The 20655-nt window shown below is 40.7% G+C and overlaps 1 protein-coding gene across 6 annotated transcripts in view; it reads left to right on the top strand.

Annotated features, from left to right (window-relative positions):
* LOC135707022 (calcineurin-binding protein cabin-1-like) overlaps positions 1-20655 on the top strand; it is a 340814-nt gene that overhangs the window by 73942 nt on the left and 246217 nt on the right. For 2 of the 6 annotated variants that reach the window (XM_065228744.1, XM_065228741.1), the window contains exons 6-9: positions 5577-5733; positions 6182-6435; positions 6494-6659; positions 6861-6891. In XM_065228744.1, the coding sequence (XP_065084816.1) occupies positions 5577-5733; positions 6182-6435; positions 6494-6659; positions 6861-6891 (608 nt within the window). Of the gene's footprint in view, positions 1-5576; positions 5734-6181; positions 6436-6493; positions 6660-6860; positions 6892-7829; positions 11248-20655 lie in introns of those variants that run through there. The other 4 variants (XM_065228739.1, XM_065228740.1, XM_065228743.1 and 1 more) reach the window with 3 other exon arrangements.

Genomic DNA, 20655 nt, shown 5'->3' with positions numbered 1-20655 from the left:
TGCGAAATTAGGTACAAATTTACGGTAGTAATTACAAAATGCGACAAATCTGCGTATATCGTCAGCGTTTGTCGGAATGGGAAATTTTTTTATTGCAGAAAATTTAGTTTCATCAGGGTAAATTCCTTTATCGGTAATTTTGTGTCCTAGGTAGGTTACTTCGGACTGAAAAAATTTGCATTTGCTCGGGTTCAACTTTAAATTGTAAGTTCTTAGTCGTTCAAAAACTTTGGTTAAATTTGTCAAATGATGTTTGATAGAGCATCCTATAACAATAATGTCGTCAATATAAATGAATGCATGTTCAGGTGTCAATCCAGCCATGGCTATTGTCATCATACGCTGGAAACTATTTGGGCTAATATTTAGTCCAAATGGCATTCGCGTATATTGATAATGGCCTGATGGAGTTGAGAAAGCTGTATATTTTCGTGATTTTGAGGTGAGAGGTATCTGATGAAAACCTGACATAAGGTCTAGGGTGCTAAAATATTTTGCTCTACCCAGTTGGTCTAGTATAGTATCAATTCTGGGTAGAGGGAATTTGTCCTGTCACGGTCGCCATGTGCAATGTTCCTTCTTCCTTAAGGAAACATTGCGGTGAACAACACTACGCACTCACTTTGGCGCGCTCATCACAACTTACTCGCACGTGCGCATGGAGACTCAGGCGGTTATCTTCAGTCGCGAGGACTTAGATTCGCCGTGGGAAGAGTTCTTCAGTTAGCGGTCTTTTACGACTGGTTACAGTCGAAAATCGCTTTGAGGAAAGCTGAGTCTCTGGTTGGAAAAAGACTGTTTTATTCTACAAATTTCATTGGCTTTTATAGCCTTCGGTTTACAACAATTTACATTGAATTTTCCTATCTTCTAATGGGTTAGAAAGAGAACGAAAGAGACGCCTGGGACATAATGCTGACAAATATTGATATTTGGGTTTTTGCCCTTGCGCGCCCATCGATGCCTTTGTTTTGATTTATTTTGCTTATGCTGTTTATTGGGGCTGTCCCGGTATGCAATTTGAGTCAGCAAAACATGTGTTGGGTTATTATATTGCTACGTTCATAACGCACATGCCTGGCTGTTCCTTAGTTGCGTGTTAAATGGTATGTTTCCGAAATTGCATCGATGGCTGTGCTGGCCATCTGACTGTGATTGAAATGGAAATGTTCTTGCTGGTACTGGATAATTAATTGCATGGGAAGATGCATAGCACAAGAGACTCCACAGTTCTACGAGCTTTACCTTGCAATGCGATGTTCAATCTCCTGAGATTCTGTCTGTCCGTCAGCTTGCACTCACTGGTGGACGTCTTGAACTCGTTTTCAAAAATTGGCCAGTCCATAATGTTTCCAGAAAACGGCGGTAAATCTCTTACATGTCGACTTTGAAGAGCCTTGAATGCTTGACTGAGAACTTCGTTCATACCGTTACCTGCTACTAAAGGCTGAATATTTTTAGTACGGTGCTCGGAATCTTGCACTGGATACTCGTTTGCATTTACCCAGTCCTGTACACGTTGCACAGAATTACAACTTGAGGCTCCCGAACGGGAACGCAGCTCATTGATTTGAATTGCTCGTTCGCGTTTTTTTTTTTGATGAATTCTGCCTTTTTCTGTTCTCTATTGAGCTCCAACTCTTTCTGGATGTTGAGAGCCTCCAAACGCTGTTCAGCCAGAATTTTATCCTGCTTTAAAGAGGCTTCAAGCTCGTCGACAAGTTCCAATGCTCTAATTTGACTTTGCGCTTTGCTAGCTGCTGACATCCTGCTCTATGCGATCGTTTGCTAGCGCCACTAACCGAAACGCAACTTCTTAATGATTGTGGGGCCGAATTAACATTACCGGCTTCGTTTTGCTCGTTCCTCACAGAATCAGTGACACGACGAGACTCCTCAGATTACACATTTTGTCTGACCGGAGTACGTTGCATTGTGTCTTTTCGTTCTAGGTTTGGAATTTGGTAATAGTAGTTTTCGAGGTTTTTTGGGACTGTACCTGCGTTACAACGTTTAGGCCAATGTAGGCGTTCTAACATAAAAACTGGAAGTTGGTTTTCGAAGGACCAATGTTTCAGGCGGCTGGTTCGGACTCACGTCGACAGTTCGCTCACCTGAGGACGGGACAGAAGGACCAATGTTTCAGGCGGCTGGTTCGGACTCACGCCGACAGTTCGCTCACCTGAGGACGGGACAGAAGGACCAATGTTTCAGGCGGCTGGTTCGGACTCACGCCGACAGTTCGCTCACCTGAACGGAATCTTCTTCACACGCTTGGTCTTGAACTCATGGACACAGTTTCTTATAAAACTGTGCAGAGGAATCAAACACACAGTCAAATTAACGGGGTAACAAATTTTTTATTGATCTTCAATTAACAATGGTTGTTAGGGGAATGAAAATTTTCTCCGATCTCGCTTCATGGCTTACTGATCTCCAACATGTACAGTTATTACTTTCTCAAGCAAATAACAACCGATTATTTTCAACTACAATCTACTAGGCACGACTATCGAACGGGTGTATTGTGTGAAATACTTAGGCGTTTTTTCTAAACTCAAAGCTGACATACTCACACCATATATAGTATGTCGTCGACAAAGCGTCCAGAACGCATGGCTTTGTCTTCAAGATTACTAAGAACTTCACGGACATTTACTGCTTGAAATCGCTCTACTGCTCTCTCGTACGATCTACGTTGGAATACTGCTCTGCAGTCTGGAGCCCGAACTACAATAATGGGGCCGAGCGAATTGAATCTGTTCAACGACGTTTTCTTCGCGTCGTGCTCCGTAAGCTACCTTGGAGATACCCACTTCGTCTTCCAAGCTACGAGAATCGCTGCCAATTGATCAATGTCGAGCCCTTGCGTATCCGAAGAGATGTTTTCAGAGCCTTAACCGTCGCCTATACTCTGCAAGGAAGAATCGACTGCGACGCAATTCTACAACAAGTGGAAATTAATGTTCAACCTCGATCACTACGCAACAGTCTTATCATAGACAAACAGACGTAACTCTTTGAAAAAGTTTTTCTTGAAAACATAGTATCTCAAAACATAGGACCTCAGTAACGACATCTCTCGGGCTTCTCGCGGAAAACAAGCTTGCTCGCTAACTCGCTGTGGTGAGTAGTTCGCGGAACTGATAATATTCAAATCAACCGTTAAATGCGTGGACGAAGATACACAATGAAGTGTTACGTCTGTTTGTCTGTGGTCTTATGCTGAGACTTCCACTTCTTCGAACTAATTATAGCTTAAGGAGCGCTATTTACGGCTTGCAGCGAGTGTTCAACCGAGTAGCGTCGATGTTCGATTTCCACTTGACACGGAATATGCTTCGCCGAAGATTCTCTGCCTTTTTTGCTGACCGAAGACGCTTGATGCCCAACAGCTAAGTGTAAAATTTAAGACTTATAATTTTTTAGTAACTTGACAATGCTTTCCTAGTTATTTTGGTTTGTAACAGTAGTAACTGTAGTATATGTAGTCTGTATAATCTGTACTTTTTTTTACAATACATCATTGGGACTATTGCTAGTTACAAATAAACAGATAATTGTCGTTAAATTTATTGAATTACAGCGTTCGCTATTTGATTGATTTTGGTTTGAACAAAGATAAAGATCAAACTCATTTAGTGATTTAGTTTATCTGTCATAATTTTGCAACATTAATATGTAATAATATGTTATATGAAATGCATTTTAAATAGCGAATTTTCACTCCGGTTACTATAAATAAACATTATTCAGTGCGTACCTGAAAATTGGTTGTACATGTTTGGAACCTAATTTTGAATGGGATAGGAACTAAGAACTGAGAAAACTGAATTCAATGGAGGATAATGAATGTTCCCTAATTTCAAAACTTTGAATGGAAACGAGTTCCGAACTTAACTAGTACATATTTAGTACTATTCCATGCCACACTATACATTACTTACGTTTTCAACACTGTCAGTTTTCACATACTTTCACTCGCGTTTACTAAACTTATGCACACGTTGTGACGAGGTGAAAATAACCGACGGGGACTTGCGTCGTGCAAGGATTTGGCTAGGGGACTTCCTAGACCAATTCAACCAAACTGCGGTTGCTGGTGACCAGTGGTAGCACCAGGGCGCATTGGTTTGGACAAGCTGGGTATGTGGTATCTAGTAATAGAGCACATTCGTTCCTTGTCGATGCTTGTCGAAAAAGCCTTTATTTCATTCAACTTACAGGGTTTATATAGCCGAAACGAGAGTTTACAAAGTTCTTACATTGCATTTTCCTTAAACTAGTGAGTTAAAACGAGAAAGATCGAGACGCCTGGGAAGGTGTTGACAAACATTGAACATTTTAGTTATTTTACATTCTACGCATCCATCGATAATGTTTTGCTATTTGACACTTTTCGTTTCCTTACTGCGTCCGCATACACGAGACCTCTGCTATGTACCGACGTAGGAAAAATGTTAGAGTCAGCAAGACAAGTGTTTGGGTCGTTCGCATTCATGCAATCGTACCACACATGCTTTCCTGACCTACCTCTCTCCGTTGCATTTCGGTTTGCTTATGGTTCAAAATGAAATGAGTATTGACGTTAATATTTGTAACATGAATTGTGAATAGTGTTCTGCTAATTTATTGCATTGGGAAGATGCATAGCACAGTACTGTTAACCCCATTTAATGATAGAAAATAAAAATTTTCAATTTCATTGATTCCTATTGGATAACGGTTATTTGAATGTATACCAACTTTATCAACAATTCAAAAATCCATTAAAAATACTGATCCTTGTAAAATAATCTAAGTGTGTGAATAGAAAATCATCCACATCTCTTTATTTTCTCACCTTTTAACTATTAACACTGTTACTTTGACTATCCCCTGTATTCAATAACTTTCCTTACTATCCGGCATTTTAAAGCAGGATTTGACTGCTGTGGTAAGGGACCATTCAATAATTACGTATGCACTTTTTAAGGATTTAGACTTATTCATATTTAAAAAAAAAACCTCTCCCCTCTTTGTAAGATTTTTCATCGAATGAGCATGTCGTGACCATGTTACAGTCGCTATAAATCGATGGAGACGCATAGTAGTCTAGTCGCATAGGAGTATTGAGCAAAAACCCAAAACTTGATAACTTAAAAAAATATATAACTAAAAAAAAAACACATCACTGATTTAGTGATAAAATGTGTAAAAAAGCCCAAATTTTCAAGGGAAAACATAAAAACATATTTCGGCCTCTATCTAAAAACCATGAAAACCATAAAAAAAACAAATACAATGTACACTCAATGTTTTTCAATAAAAATCATTTTTTTTTAAATTCATTTTATTTTTCCTAAGAATTATTTTTAACTACCTTTCATTTGATCTTTGAAATCGGTTCAAAAGTTATGAATCGAAAAAAAATATTTTTTGAAAATGGTCACCCTAATGACAAAATAAAAAAAAATATGGGTCTAATGTTTTGCGATAAGGAACACAACTACCAATTTTTACGAAATTCTGAGAACCCCTAAATCGTTTTGCTATGGAATGGCTGTATATATTTTTATTATATTTTTGGTTTTCAGAAAAACATATGAAGAAAACAAATCACCGTTTTCGGATCAACCCTATGGACATAAGAATGAAAACTTCAAACACAAAAAATATGCTGCTCCGAGTACAATGCGACATTTTATCAAGCATAGTACAATAAGCTTTCATGGCATGATTGCTGAAATTGAGGTATGTGCTATTCAGGGTTGCTTCCACTCACTTGCTATAAAAAAATAATTTTCGGAATTATGCAATCATTAGATGATATAATGATATGTTGTACTTGTAAGTGACAAGAAGAGGGTGTAAAGTATGTGTTTGACTCATAAAACCTGTCAATTCCACTTTCAGAGCGTCACAATCAGCGATCTTATGATTCGTGAGCGTTCACTCAGAGTGAGCGCTCACGAGTCGTAAAATCGCTGATTGTGACGCACTGAAAGCAATATTGACAGATGTTATGTGTCAAATATACAATTCATGACCTCTTCTTGTAACTTACAAGTACTAATTAGCATTATACTATTTCATGATTTCATAATTCAGAAAAACATTTTTTTATAGCAAGTGAGTGGAAGTAACCCTGGTGCTATTATTATTATTTTTTCAATTTGTTGTTAATTCAATAACATTCTAGCATCGCGAAATTGATTCGTATCTCCTAATATACACTTATTTGCTAAATCTGTCATTATATTGGAATGAACCAATGCCACAGGAGCTTTGCACTTTATACATTCAAGTTTATGGCATCTTCGCAACGTATAACAATTATCAATCTTGGAACCAACTAACGAATGATGAAATAACAGGTTTGTTTCGAATGGCCATACTTTATTTAGAATTATTCCACGATAACACAGAAGGAAAATTGCTGCGTTTTGGTGAAAGGTAAGGGACCTATCGATTTAAATATAGTATTGAAAATTTATAATTTATGATATTTCAGCGAAGACAACCGTTTGTTTAAAAATATTGCCAATGATCTTCAATTATATGTGTCCTATTTAACAGAGGAAAATTTCATAATGTATCAATCAAGATATCTGTGGCTTAATTATGCAGTATCGATGCATGAAAATGATATTGACGCAGCACTGAGAAAACTTACGCAGGTACTTTTTATACATTTACTACTTTTATTTTACATACACTAGGGTCGGTTTTTACGCGGGGAATACGTGCCGCATTCATTGGAGTCGATTTCTACGTGGAGGATATTTTGTATTGGGTAAAAACTGACCAATGATTATATTGTTAGCTTCTGTAATTTTTAGCATACTGGTTGTTTACATATTGTTTTTCTGTTTTTATAGATTTCTCGAAAACGGAACAACTTAGGGTCAGGTGGGTAAGAGTGCCACCGTTGTTCCTAGCATGATAGCTTACAGAGTAAATGTTCCAGAATTTCTTTTGGTGGCATTGGAAAAAAAATGTTTGAATTCTTTTGCTATAGTTTTTGGAGTAATGTAGTTCTAGTATAAAGCTTTTCCGAGACATATCCTGTTACGAAGCTACTTGAAGATAGAGAAGCGTTTCGGTTCGACACCGGACACAAACAACGAACAAAAAAAAAATCATGAGATGATTGGTCCAGAGATAAATTAAAAATTAATTTCTGCACTTTGATATTCTTCTTCTTTCCTTTATTTAACGTCGCTCTCTGTTCCGCAATCAAGTGCCAATCACCGACGGACATCGATTGCCATCCATTGACGGCAATCGAATGTGCAGGAAGGCAGCTCTTCCACACCTGTGTGCAGTAGTTACTATAGTTCCAATGCAAATCAGAAACGTGTTCAGTCAACACACAAACTTGGCTTCAAGCCACCTTTCGAGGTCGAACATTGTTATACACGCAGAGAAATGATTTTCAAATTCAAATGGATTCAGAGACGAATGCCCTTGAAGGGTAAAGTCTCTTTAAACAAAAAAAAAATTCAAAGGATATATTTTTGGTATTGATTCAAATATATTATTCGGTTAATTCAAAGAAAAATATTTTTGAACCAACAGACCGGTTGTATAGTCAATATTTGTTTGTTGATTCTAAAAACCATTTTGTTGGTTCAAAAATATGTTTTGTTGAAATAGTGATATGTAATATGTTTGAATCAATAACAAAATACATCACGCCCTGAAACAAAAATCATTTTTTCTGCGTGTGCCAGATTTTATCTCATTTATAACTTTATCGAACGGGTCAACCAGATTATTCGACAGATTCGTATTTATGATCGAATCCTTTTCAGATTGAATAAATTGTTCTTTATAACTCTTTTTAGGGTCAAGGAGATCCAACAAGACTTTTGGTCTATAGGAGAATATTTTTTCCGAGGGTAAACATTTATCTTTTGTGAGGCAACTGTTCCGGTAATTTATCAAAAAAGCATTTAATTGCATTTCAGTGTCCAAACGACGCCTTACCCGAGGTTAGAGAGGTACATTGTCGAAGGATAGGATCAGGGGAGGAGCTTGGTGGTAAGATTTCGTTGTCTCATCAGAGCATTGTCGCCAGTATGAACGGTAGTGCAGTTTTAGTTTCGTCTGGAGTTCGATCGGCTATGGTGACCAGTGGTGACTCATCGAGACGGGGGGACAAGACAAACAAAAACTATTAAAGAGAGACAAAAGACAAAGGAATTAAATTATTATACTAGACATTTGAAGAAACACATAAACCGACTGCATATAGCAGATATCGCGAGCTCCCCCCTCCCCGTCTCTGATAGGAACATAGGGTTGTCTTCCTTGGGTCTCGAGGGTATTCAGAAAACGCTCTCTGGCGGCGGCATCATCCGTACATTGCGTGATCGATGTCATCGTAACCGTTTCCACACCGACAGATGTTGCTGTCCACGAGGTTTATTCTATTGAGATGAGCATCTAGCAAGTGGTTGGACATAAGTCTACTCATCACGCGAATGAAGTCACGACTTAAGTCCAAGCCTTAAACCAAGCTCTCGAAGAAACATTAGGAATAATTGAATGTAACCACCGTCCAAGATTTCCATTGTCCCAATCGGTTTGCCAACTCGAAAGGGTACTCTGACGCACTAAGTGGTAAAAATCATCGAGTGAAATTTGCCTTTTGTAAAATTCGCTTTCCTGCGCGCCCACTTTTGCGAGAGAGTCCCCCTTCTCATTGCCTGGGATTGAGCAATGTGAGAGGACCCATAGAAAGGTAATCATATATATCACATTCATCTGTTCCCTTACCTTGAAAGGAAATAAGATGAGTGCCTACCTTGTTTCATCGACCGAATAGCCTCGATCGAACTGAGACTATCCGAGAAGATGAAGTAATGGTCTGCGGGAATGTTGGAAATCATCCCCAATGCGAAGTTGATTGCTGCCAGCTCAGCAACAAAAACGGAAAAAGGTTTCTGGAGTTTGTGCTAGGCGCTAGAGTTTTCATTGAAGACACCGAAGCCAGTGAATCCACTGAGACGAGACCCGTCTGTAAAATATCCATTCACGCAATTGACGTGTTGGTACTTTTCAGTAAAAATACGTCGGATAATAAAAGTTCGAAGTTGATCGGGAATCCCATGAGTTGCTTGTTTCATGGTCAGATCATATTCAATTGAGGAACTGCGATTGGTGAAGGGAGCACGGTCTGGAGTGTAACAAGGAAGACACATATCTGACGATATGTAGTGGTGGTAGATTCTCATAAATCGAAATTGTGTGTTCAGCCCAAGAATTTCTTCAAAATTTGCAATTATAAGTGTGTTCGTTACTCCGCATTTGATTAGTATTCTGTGAGAGAGAGAGCTCCCATAAACGGTTCTGGAGATTGTTACTCCTGCTAGAACCTTGAGACTCATGTTATGCGTTGAGTGCCTACAGCCGAGAACAATACGCAGACAACGATATTGAATTCGTTCCAATTTTATTAGGGGACATTTTCTTGCCGAGAGAAAGCAGAAAGAGCCGTACTCTAGAACAAAGAGAATAGTTGTTTTATAAAGCGTTATGAGGTCTCCCGGGTGAGCACCCCACCATGTGCCGCAAATTGAACGGAGATAATTGATCCTCTGCTGACATTTTTGCTTCACATACGTAATATGGGTATTCCAAGTGGACTTTGAATCAAACCAGACCCTAAGGTACTTGAAAGACAATGATTGAGTAATGTTTCTGCCCAAAAGATTAAGCTGGATTTGGGCTGGGTACCGCTTTGGAGTAAACACTACCAGTTCACTGCCGAGATAATTCGATCCCTAGATTCCTAGCCCAAGAAGACAAGTTATCTAAAAAACTTTGCAATGGTCCTTGCAAGTCCACGGCATGTGGACCTCTTACGGAAACCACACCGTCATCTTCCTCTTCTTCTTCTTCGCATTTCAAGCTTATTGCATATCGCATATTAGCTTATTGCGTGCTCTCAACTTAGTGTTCTAGATGCACTTCCACAGTTATTAATTGAGAGCTTTCGATGCCTGTACCACTTCTATGTGTAAATCATACTTCTATGCCCAGGGAAGTCGAGAAATTATGCAACCCGAAAAATTCCTAGACCGGACCGGGAATTGAACCCAGCCACCTCTAGCATGGTCTTGCATTGTAGCTACGCCTTTACCGATTGAGCTAAGGGAGGCCACACCGTCATCTGCAAGTTGTCTTAGCGTGCATTGTTCTGCCAAACAGTTGTCGATATCTTTGACATAAAAGTTATAAAGAAGAGGGCTGAGACATGAACCTTGGGACAGGCCCATGTTGCTAATTCTGGAAGTTGTCAGTTGTCCAAGGGAAAAGTTCATTTACTTTTCTGACTACAAATTGTACAAGAAATTATTTAAAATTCCAGAAAGTTCACATTAGACTGGCCCACACAAATAAAAGTTCTAATTTTCCACGAACCAACCCCTAGATTTGTGCCATTAGGTGAGAAAATCACTCTCTGAAAATTTTAGCTCATTCGGATATAACACTTTTAGTATGAATTTTGTATGGGGAATTTGGATAAAATACCTGAAAAAATGACACTCCTATACTCATAAAAAAAGTTTTCTTACCATCGATTTGATTAGTAGTATTGCATCATGAGTCCAGTTAGTTTTATTGAGATATTCGCTTTTGAATGTATATAAGCATTTTGTATATGAAAAATTTAACCAAATTTCCCATATGAACTTTAAACCAAAAGCACCAGCCCGTGTAACGTCAAAAAGAACTGAAACATACAGAGAGTGGTTATCGCACCAAAAGGATGTTGATCTATGGAAAATATGAACTTTTATTTTTAGTTGTAATCTAGTTGACACGTTGCATAAGCTGCCTGTATTTTGTTGTTATATACGAGCAGAATGCACATAATTAATTAATATCTCCATAATACTAACTTGAATCGTAATGGTGTCTTCGGCAAAGTTGTTCCTTATAGGTTAAACTACGTGTGCGTTATGAACTTAATCGAGTTTGCTGAATCAGTTCTATGCACGAAAAAATGACTATGTCAGAATAAAAGAGAAAAAACTGGTTGCTTTGATGGCGCACAGAATGTGTATTTCAGCGCGGCGCAGGACACTATAGACGAGTGCACGGGTGAACTTTTGTTCATCTACTGAAACAAAATTGACACAACAGCGGGGCCCTGTTTACTAAAAATGAACACTTGAATAATGCTCGCGTAACATTTGAAAAGGTCCATCAACATTTATAAACAATTTGCTAGAACGCCTACGCAAACCAAGAGCACTATCGGGAAGGGGAGAATTTTACCTACCCGATGATGTTGTTAGTTTGCGTGGGCGTATTCGGTTCGCGCAAAAAGGGGTTAACCAGTTTTGTGTACTAAAGTTTATAGGTCCGTTTCAAATTTTACGCGAGTATTATTCATGCGTTCATTTTTAGTAAACAGGGCCCCGCTATTGTGTCACTTTTTGTCAAGAGAGTGAACTCAAATCCATCCGTGCACTCGTCTATAGACAAGAGAGTTTTATGGATTCGTGAAAGCACAAAGCGCAAACGTGAATGAACCTGCTACGTTTGGGCAGACAGCAGAGATTAGGAGAAAATAGAGAGAGTACCTACACTACAGTCCATTCAAAGGAGTGAATGAGTTCAGTTCGCTCTATAAAAAGGTTTCAATAAAACTAAGAATTGTTCAAGGCAAAATCTTGTGTTGTGATTCAGTGACTAATTTCCCTGCACAAAGCTATCGAACTAAACATTTGGTCCAATCAAACCGGATGAGTGGACATTTTGTCCGCCAAATGTAGTGCTTACGGAAATTTAGTTGCTGTCGTGTGCGGTGTGCAAAAGTTCGGTCCGGGGCCGAAGGTCAGAAAACGTTATGTCCGTGGCATAGTACGGGTTCTGGCAGTCTTTGCACCGTGTGCAAAAGAGCAATTAGTGAGGCCCGTGGCCGAAGATTGCGTTTTGAAACAGAACGCACCGTGTGCGTCGTGTGGCCCGTGGCCGAAAAGTGAAATTGATTGCGTTTGTGGCGTAGTCAAACATTGCAGACTAGAACACCCCGTGTGCGTAGTGCAGTCCGTGACTGAAAATCGAACGCAAATTTGGTAGTGATTATGGTTGTAAATGTGGATGTTGGACAATTAAATACACCGTGTGCGTAGTGAGGTTAGAAGCCGATAAAACGAACGTTACAATTTGTGATGCACCGTGTGCATATATTGTAACTTAGGGTTAAAGTGAACTAGTAGACGTGCCCGTCGAACATCACTAGTTGAACGATTCCGGAGAAGTTTAGACATGAGTGACTGTGAAACACCACGAGGAGTGTTGCAACAATTAACAAGGAGAAACATTTTGGAAGCGCTAACAGGTTCACGTAGTGAACAAGAGAATACAATTCCGTCAATCGCGGAACAGAAGCTTTCTAAGGAAGTGCTCGAGAAGAAGAAAGCAATGGAATCCAACTTGGAGGTACTGATGGATCGGCGTGACCTGATCATAGATAAATTAATTAGGATGAAGGAATCGTTGCAAGGAGAAGTTAACATTCATTTGCTTAATCTTCACCTTGATACACTGCGGCGGTGTGCAAACGAATTCGACAAAATACATGCCGATATTTCCGTGCTGCTGCCGAGAAATCAACGAGCTGCTGAACGCAAAGAGTATGCGGTCTTCGAAAAAATTCACAACGAACTTTACGTTGACTTGCAGACTATGATCGCCGCAGCGCAAGAAGCAAGTAATGTAAGACCAGGTACGTCAAGTATTGTCTCTAGTTTTCAACAGCCGATGCTCCATTTCCAACGTTTGACGGGACACCGGAGAATTGGTACAGCTTTAAGAGCCTTTTCACAAGCATTATGGCAAAGTACCCGAACGAGATACCGGCGATTAAGATTCTGCATTTGCGGAATGCCCTAAGCAGTTCTGCGAGGAGTAAGATCGATCAGGACGTCGTGAACAACAACGACTACGAAATGGCTTGGAAGATTCTGGAGGACGTATACGAGGATAAACGGCTGATACTGGATACTCACGTTGATGCTATCCTGGATTGCGCAAATGTCAACAAGGAAAACCGTGGGCAATCGATTTCTCAGCTGGTTGAAACGTGTACGAAGCACGTCGATTCTTTGAAAGGTTATGGCTATCCTGTCGAAGGCTTGGGGGAATTGATTGTGTCTAACGTTCTCTATAAGAAGCTCGACAACGATACGCAGGAGCAGTGGGAACTGAAGCTGCCTAAGGGAGAAATTCCTAAATACGATAGATTTGTTGAATTTCTTCGTGAACGAGGACGCGTTCTACAGCGTACGAATCATTCACAGCAACAACAGGCAATGGTACAGACCAAACAACGTCCAATGAGTAACCAGAAGGTTCAAGTACAGACATCGAAGTCGTTCATCCATACGGCAAGAGAAGCGTGTTCGTGCTGTGATGCAGAGCACGTTATTTATAAGTGCTCGAAGTTCCAGAGTATGGAGTTCCCGGAACGCAAATCATTTGCTGCGAAGGTGGGTTTGGGCTACAATTGCCTGAAGCAAAAACATCGTGTAATCGACTGTCCGTCCGACCAATGGTGCAAGGTCCAAGGTTGCGGTCGGAAGCATCATGGTCTGTTGCATCCTAGAGATACAGCAGAGGAAACGAGTGAAGAACATAAGTCCCATTCACCAGGCATGAAGACGCAAGAGCAAACGCAGGATCAGCAAGCCGTAGAATGCTCAAGTGCAACGACATTGTGTGCACAGATTGGCACAACAAACCGACAGGTACTGTTGTCAACGGCAGAGATTTTCGTGGTAGGAACAGGAGGTTCCACCGTTAAGTGTCGTGCGCTGTTAGCCTCCCTTAGCTCAGTCGGTAAAGGCGCAGCTACAAAGCAAGACCATGCTGGAGGTGGTTGGGTTCGATTCCCGGTCCGGTCTAGGAATTTTTCGGGTTGCAAAATGTCTCGACTTCCCTGGGCATAGAAGTATGATTGGACTTGCCACACAATTATACCAATGCAAAAATGGTACAGGCATCGAAAGCTCTCAATTAATAACTGTGGAAGTGCATCTAGAACACTAAGTTGAGAGCACGCAATAAGCTAATATGCAATATGCAATAAGCTTGAAATGCGAAGAAGAAGAATAAGCTGTTAGATTCAGGATACGACAGTCACATACTCAAAGAGAGGTTGGCAAGTAAGTTGATGTAGAAGATGGATCGCATCGATCTTCCTATCACTGATCTCAACGACATTCAGACTCGAATAAAGTACTTAGTTTCGACGAAAATTCTGTCACGAATCAGTTCGTTCACGACGAGTGAATTAGAATTCTTGGTCGTACCAAGGGTAACATCGAACGTGCCCGTCGAGGAGATCGATACTAAATGCTGGAAACTACCGTATGGCGTGCAGTTAGGAGTCCAGGAGAAATTGATATGATTATTGGCAACGAAATATTTTTCGACTTGGTGAAGAGGGGACGCTTGAAGATAGAGAACAGTGCTGTAACCTTAGCTGAAACTGAATTCGGCTGGGTCGTCGGAGGTTCAGTGCAAACTAGGTGTGGTGCACCACGTGCACGTTTGTGTCAGTTCAGTAAACAAGAAGAGATCCTGAATGAAACTATGGTGAAGTTTTGGGAAATCGAGGACGTTCGTCTGGGATCAACTTTGTCGGTGACAGAAGCTGCTGTTGAGGAGCATTTCAAGGACACTCATGCTAGGGATGATCAAGGCCGCTATGTAGTGCGACTTCCGTTCAACGAGCTAAAGGATCAACTTGGTGATTCTTTTGTTACGGCGAAGAAGCGTTATGAACGACTGATGATTTCCTTGTACGTATACAGTATTTTGAGTTCATGACAGAGTACATAGCTCTCGGTCATATGAAGCAAGGTCGTAGGTGAAGGCGGATACTTCATTCCGCATCACGCTGTGTACAAGACCTCTAGTTCCACAAAGAAAACCAGAGAAGTTTTCGACGCATCAAACTGATCTGGTGGAGATAATTCTGCGCTTCCATCAAGTGGTACTGACAGGCGATGTTCCAAAAATGTACCATCAAGTCGGTATGCATCCAGATGATTGCAAGTACCATAAGATTGTGTGGTGTGATGAAAACGGTGAATGGAAGGTGTTCGAGCTCCAAACTGTAACGTACGATGTGGCAAGTTCACCGTATCATGCGACAAAGGCATTGATTCAACTGGTTGCAGACGAAGGTACACAGTTTCCGCTGGCCGCGCAAGTTATCGAAAAGGATAGTTATGTGGACGATTTTCTAACCGGTGAACAATTGGTCGAAACGGTGATCGATACATACAAAGAACTATCAGCATTTTTGGCTCGAGGAGGGTTCGGCGTTCACAAATTCTGTTCGAATAGTACAGAGGTCCTAGCGGCAATTCCAGAGGATCTGCAAGAAAAGCAAATCAGTTTTGAAGAATCTGGGATTAATAATACAATCAAGATACTTGGATTGATATGGAATCCTTCGGAAGATTATTTCATTTTCCACGTCGAGCCATTGATTGATGGGAAAATTTCTTCTACGAAACGTGAGATGTTGTCGGATATCGGTCGGCTTTTCGATCCATTGGGATTCCTGGGACCAGTCATCACCTGTGCGAAAATTATCATGCAAGATTTATGGCGTCTTGGACTAGCCTGGGATGAGCAGCTTCCCGATGAATTGCTGCATCAATGGCAGCAGAAGGCACAATCGAAGTTAATCTGGTCGCTAGCAAATCAAGGGTGGCCCCACTTTAACCGGTGACCATTCCCCGTTTAGAGTTGTGCGGTGCTAAATTGTTAGCTGAGTTGGTTCGAAAGGTAATTTCATCGATGACTATCAATTTTGATGAGGTCATCGTATGGTGTGATTCACAAATTGTTTTGTTTTTTTTTTACTAGTTTATTTACTAGGCTCAGGCCCAATTACTCGTGGCGGGCTCGAGGTTAATGGGTAACAATTTCAATTGGAAGGATCTAGGTAGGAAACTGGTTTCTGAAGCCTCCTTCAGATACTACTCTCGGACGGTTGACCAAATCCTGACTGGGCAGGGGCAAGTAGCACAGGAACAGGAGGATAATAAGACTGGGACACAATGGCGGGAAATTGTTTGGAAAGGAGGGGATAGTCACATCAAACTCTGACATCAGGCAAACAATGGAATTCGTAGATCGCTTGCATGTAGGGAAGATCACGTGTTCCCAATACATCTCTTACTTCACGGAAGGGTTGTCTACCTCGGGCCACTAGGGTATCCAATAGTCGTGCTCTGGAGGCGTCATTACCCGGGCAATACCAAACTGCGTGATCGATGTCATCATAACCGGTTCTGCACCTACATATATTGCTGTCAACGAGGTTTATTCTATAGAGATGTGCGTCTAGCGAGTAGTGGTTGGACATAAGTCTTGACATCACTCGAATGAATCCCCGACTTACATCCAGACCTTTGAACCACGCTCTCGAAGAAACATTTGGAATAATGGAATGTAACCACCGCCAAAGAGAATTATTTGTCCAATCGTTTTGCCAACTTAAAAGAGAACTCTGACGTACTAATGGGAAAAATTCATCATGTGAAATTCTTCTATCATAAATCTCGCCTTGTTGTGCGCCCACCTTTGCGAGAGAGTCTGCCTTCTCATTGCCTGGGATTGAGCAATGTGAGGGGACCCATACAAAGGTAATCATATATGATCTTTCGACCAGCAAACTCATCTGCTCCCTTACCTTTGAAAGGAAATAAGATGAGTGCCTACCTTGTTTCGTCGACCGAATAGCCTCAATCGAACTGAGACTATCCGAGAAGATGAAGTAATGGTCTATGGGCATATCGGAAATCATCCCCAATGCAACATAAACGGAACAAGGTTCCTGAAGTCAAGGTTGCAAAGACTCATTTCAGCTAAAACAATGTTTTTCTAAATTATGAAATATTTAGATGCCATGATCAAATTTTGAATTGGTAGGATACAAGAAGAGGTTGCAAAGAATGTGTTTGACATATTAAACTTGTTTATTTCACTTCATGAGAGTCACAATCAGCGATTTTTCACAAACTCACTCACTCACTCACTCACTCAGCGATCAGCAAATCGCTGATTGTGACGCATAGAAAGCAAAATTTACAGGTTTTATGTTTCCAACGCATACTTTGTAACATCTTCTTGTAAGTTACAAGTAAAACATGCCATCATACCATCTTTTGGTTTTATTATTCCGAAAAACATTATTTTAGCTGAAATGAGTCTTTGCAACCTTGCCTGAAGTTTCCGAAAGGCGGTTGAGTATTCATTGAAGACACCGAAGCCAGTGGATCCATCAATGCGTGATCCATCAGTGAAAAATCTTCTATTGCAATTGACTTGTTGGTACTTTTCAGCAAAAATGCGGGGAATTGAGATAGGTCGAAATTGATCTGGAACTCCTTGAATAGCCTGTTTCATGGAGAGATCATAGTCAGTGGGGGAACTGTAGTTAGTAAAGCATACACGAGAGGGGTTATAGCAAGGAAGGCTAATATCCGATGACATATAATTAAGATAGATTCGCACGAATCTAGACTGGATGCTCAATACGAGCATTTCTTCGAAGTTTTCAATTACAAGGTTGTTACTGACACTACATTTAATCAATATTCTTAATGAGAGCTCCCAGAAACGGTTCTGCAGGGGTTTTACGCCCGCTAGGACCTCTAGGCTCATATTATGTGTTGAATGCATACAACCAAGGGCAATACGTAAACAACGATATTGAATACGTTCCAATTTGATTAGGTGGCTTTTTCTTGCCGAGGGGAAGCAAAAAGAGCCATACTCAAGAACTGAAAGAATAGTCGTTTTATATAGTTTAATGAGGTCTTCCGGGTGAGCACCCCACCATGTCCCGGAAATTGATCGTAGAAAGTTGATCCTTTGTTGAAACTTTTGTTTCAAATACGTAATGTGGGTACCCCAGTGCATTTTGAATCAAACCAGACTCCAAGGTATTTGAAGGTTAAAGATTGGGTAATGTCTCTGCCCTTAATATCCAAAAAGACTAAAGCCAATTGCTCCTTGTGCGCAAAGGCCAGTTGAATATCAGATGAAACATAGAGACATAATATAATAACATAGAGATCGGACGGTAAGAATTGTGAGAGATCGGACGGTAAGAATTGTGATCAGACGCTGGTTTCCCAGGCTTTTGAATAGCTATTACTTTAACCTGTCTCCATGCTGGTGGAACTATATTTAATTCCATAAATGAATTATATAGGTTAAGTAATCGTCTTTTAGCGATATCGGGGAGGTTTTTTAGAAGGTCAAATTTGATCATATCGCTTCCCGGATCAGAGTTATTCGATGAAAGAAGTGCCATTGAAAATTCCAGCATTGTGAATGGTTCATCCAGAGAACCGTTACTTCGGGCTGTATCCTGTAAAGTTGATTGCGCTGGAACAGAATCTGGACAAACCTTTTTAGCGAAGTCGAATATCCATTGGGAGGAGTATTCTTATTGGAAGATGAGCGGTTTCGCATATAGCGAGCCTTTTTCCAAAGCGTTGTCATCGAGGTTTCTTTAGAAAGTCCCTCGATAAAAGTACGCCAGTAATTTCGTTTCTTTGCTTTTAGTAAGTTTTTAAGCTTTTTTTCAAGCTTTACATACTTTTCAAAAAGCTCAGATCTTTCATGCCTACGATAATCTTTAAAGGCATCGGATTTCTCAAGATACAACTTTGTGCATTCGTCATCCCATCCAGGGGTGGCGGGTCTTCTTTTGAGGGATACACTTGGAAGACGTCGTTTCAGAGCTTCTAATGCGCTTTTATAGATTAGTTCGGTAAAGAAACGATACTCTTCCAGTGGTGGTAGAGGATCGGTAGAATCAATACCAAGAGTTACCGCCGATACAAATTTTTGCCAATCAATGTTCCTCATGAGGTCAAAAGGAACTTGAATTGACTGATCTGTGTTTAGACGACCACTTTTGATTGAAATAATATCTGGCAAGTGACCATAGGGATCATTGATAACCTTCCACAGACAATCTAATGATAGTGAGTTAGAGCACAAAGAAATGTCAAGACGGCTCTCTCGAGCAGAAGGGTTTGCTATACGTGTTGCTTCACCAGTGTTCAAGATAGTCAAGTTGAAATCGTCGCACAAATCATAGAAAATACCCGCTCTATTGTCATCGTATGATTCGCCCCAACCAGTACCGTGTGAGTTCATATTGCCCAGTATTAGAACTGGAGATGGAAGGATATTAACTGAACTCCAAAGCTGACGGCAGTTTATAGAAGTCCTTAGAGGGACATATACAGAAGCTATGCAAAGATCTTTGTTCTGCACATTTATTTGGCAAGCGACAATTTCAATGCCTGAAATTATTGGGATTGAGATTTTATAGAAGGAGTAGCACTTTTTGATCCCCAAAAGTACGCCACCATATGAATCATCTCGGTCCAGGCGGATAATGTTAAAATCGTGGAAGTTTAGTTCATCTTCAGAAGAAAGCCAAGTTTCACAGAGTGCAAATATATCACAATCAGAATTGTGAATCAAATACTTGAACGAGTCTAATTTAGGTATTAAACTACGACAGTTCCATTGTAATAAAGTGATCATATCTTGATCCTCACTCGACGAATTATCCATCGAAAGATATGAATTCACCAATGAGGGGCCATGATGCAGTCAATTGCCAGAAGTAGTTTCCGACTATAGGAACAAGCAGGTCAATAAGCCCTCGAAGTGGCGATTCGTCGGGAAAGCCGAGGGCATTCAAAATATTATCCACAATGTCCTTAAATTTAATCTTTCCTCGCTTGGACGGGAGAGTTTTCTTTGAATTGCGAGTAGACGTGGTGTTTATTTTTGGTAACCTCTTACGATTACCTTTATTAGGTAGCGGCGGGGTGGAAAAGCTGCAGCAAGGATCAGATGGAGCAGCAATTACCGATTTGTTCGGCTTTTTCAATGAATCCCCGCTACCTTCAGATTTGTGCATGCTTTTGAGAGTGGTTTTATTTTTTTTGCGCACTCCCGGGGAGCTAGTCGGCTTCCTTTTACCGGGGGCGTGTACCTCCGGAGACTCACTCTCATTTGCTATGTGAGAGTCCAGTTTATCGGAAGACAAAATCTCAAAAGTGTTTTCATTTTGAGCGGCTGATGCCAACGAAGCAGAGGTTCCATTTGGCAACTTAACCATTTCTGCAAGCGTTAGCTTGGAGCGTTCTTTTATTGAACGCTTCACATTGTTGGTACGCTTCTTGTACGCGGGGCAGTCCTGCAAAGCATGAAGAGGTTCTTTGCCACAGTAAGCATATTTAGTGGTTTCCTGTTGGCAAGCACCCTCCATGTGGTCTTGGCTATATTTGCCACAACGGGGCTTGTTGTCACAAAAAGCAGCTGTGTGTCCCAACTTTTTGCAGTTGGTACAATAATATACCCTTGGTACAAAAAGTCGCACCGGGAAAAAACATTTTCAATTTCTAAAAACTTTGGGAGAACCGATCCAGCGAAAGACACCTGTAGTGAGCCTGAAGGGGAATAAGTCTTTTGACCATCTACCGTAGTCGATGAATACAATATCCTGCAACCCAGAACGTCCACGGTAGATGTAGCAGCATTTTGAAGGCGCCCCATACCTTCCATGACGTCATCACACGTCAGGCTCACTGCAGAGACCAC

Source organism: Ochlerotatus camptorhynchus, unplaced genomic scaffold (genome assembly GCF_037179485.1).
Source record: "Ochlerotatus camptorhynchus isolate MF236.1 unplaced genomic scaffold, CSIRO-AGI_Acam_v1.1 ptg000301l, whole genome shotgun sequence".
Classification (NCBI taxonomy): Eukaryota; Metazoa; Arthropoda; class Insecta; order Diptera; family Culicidae; genus Ochlerotatus; species Ochlerotatus camptorhynchus.
The sequence above is the reverse complement of the archived record's forward strand: the minus strand, read 5'-3'. Positions and strand labels throughout refer to the sequence as shown.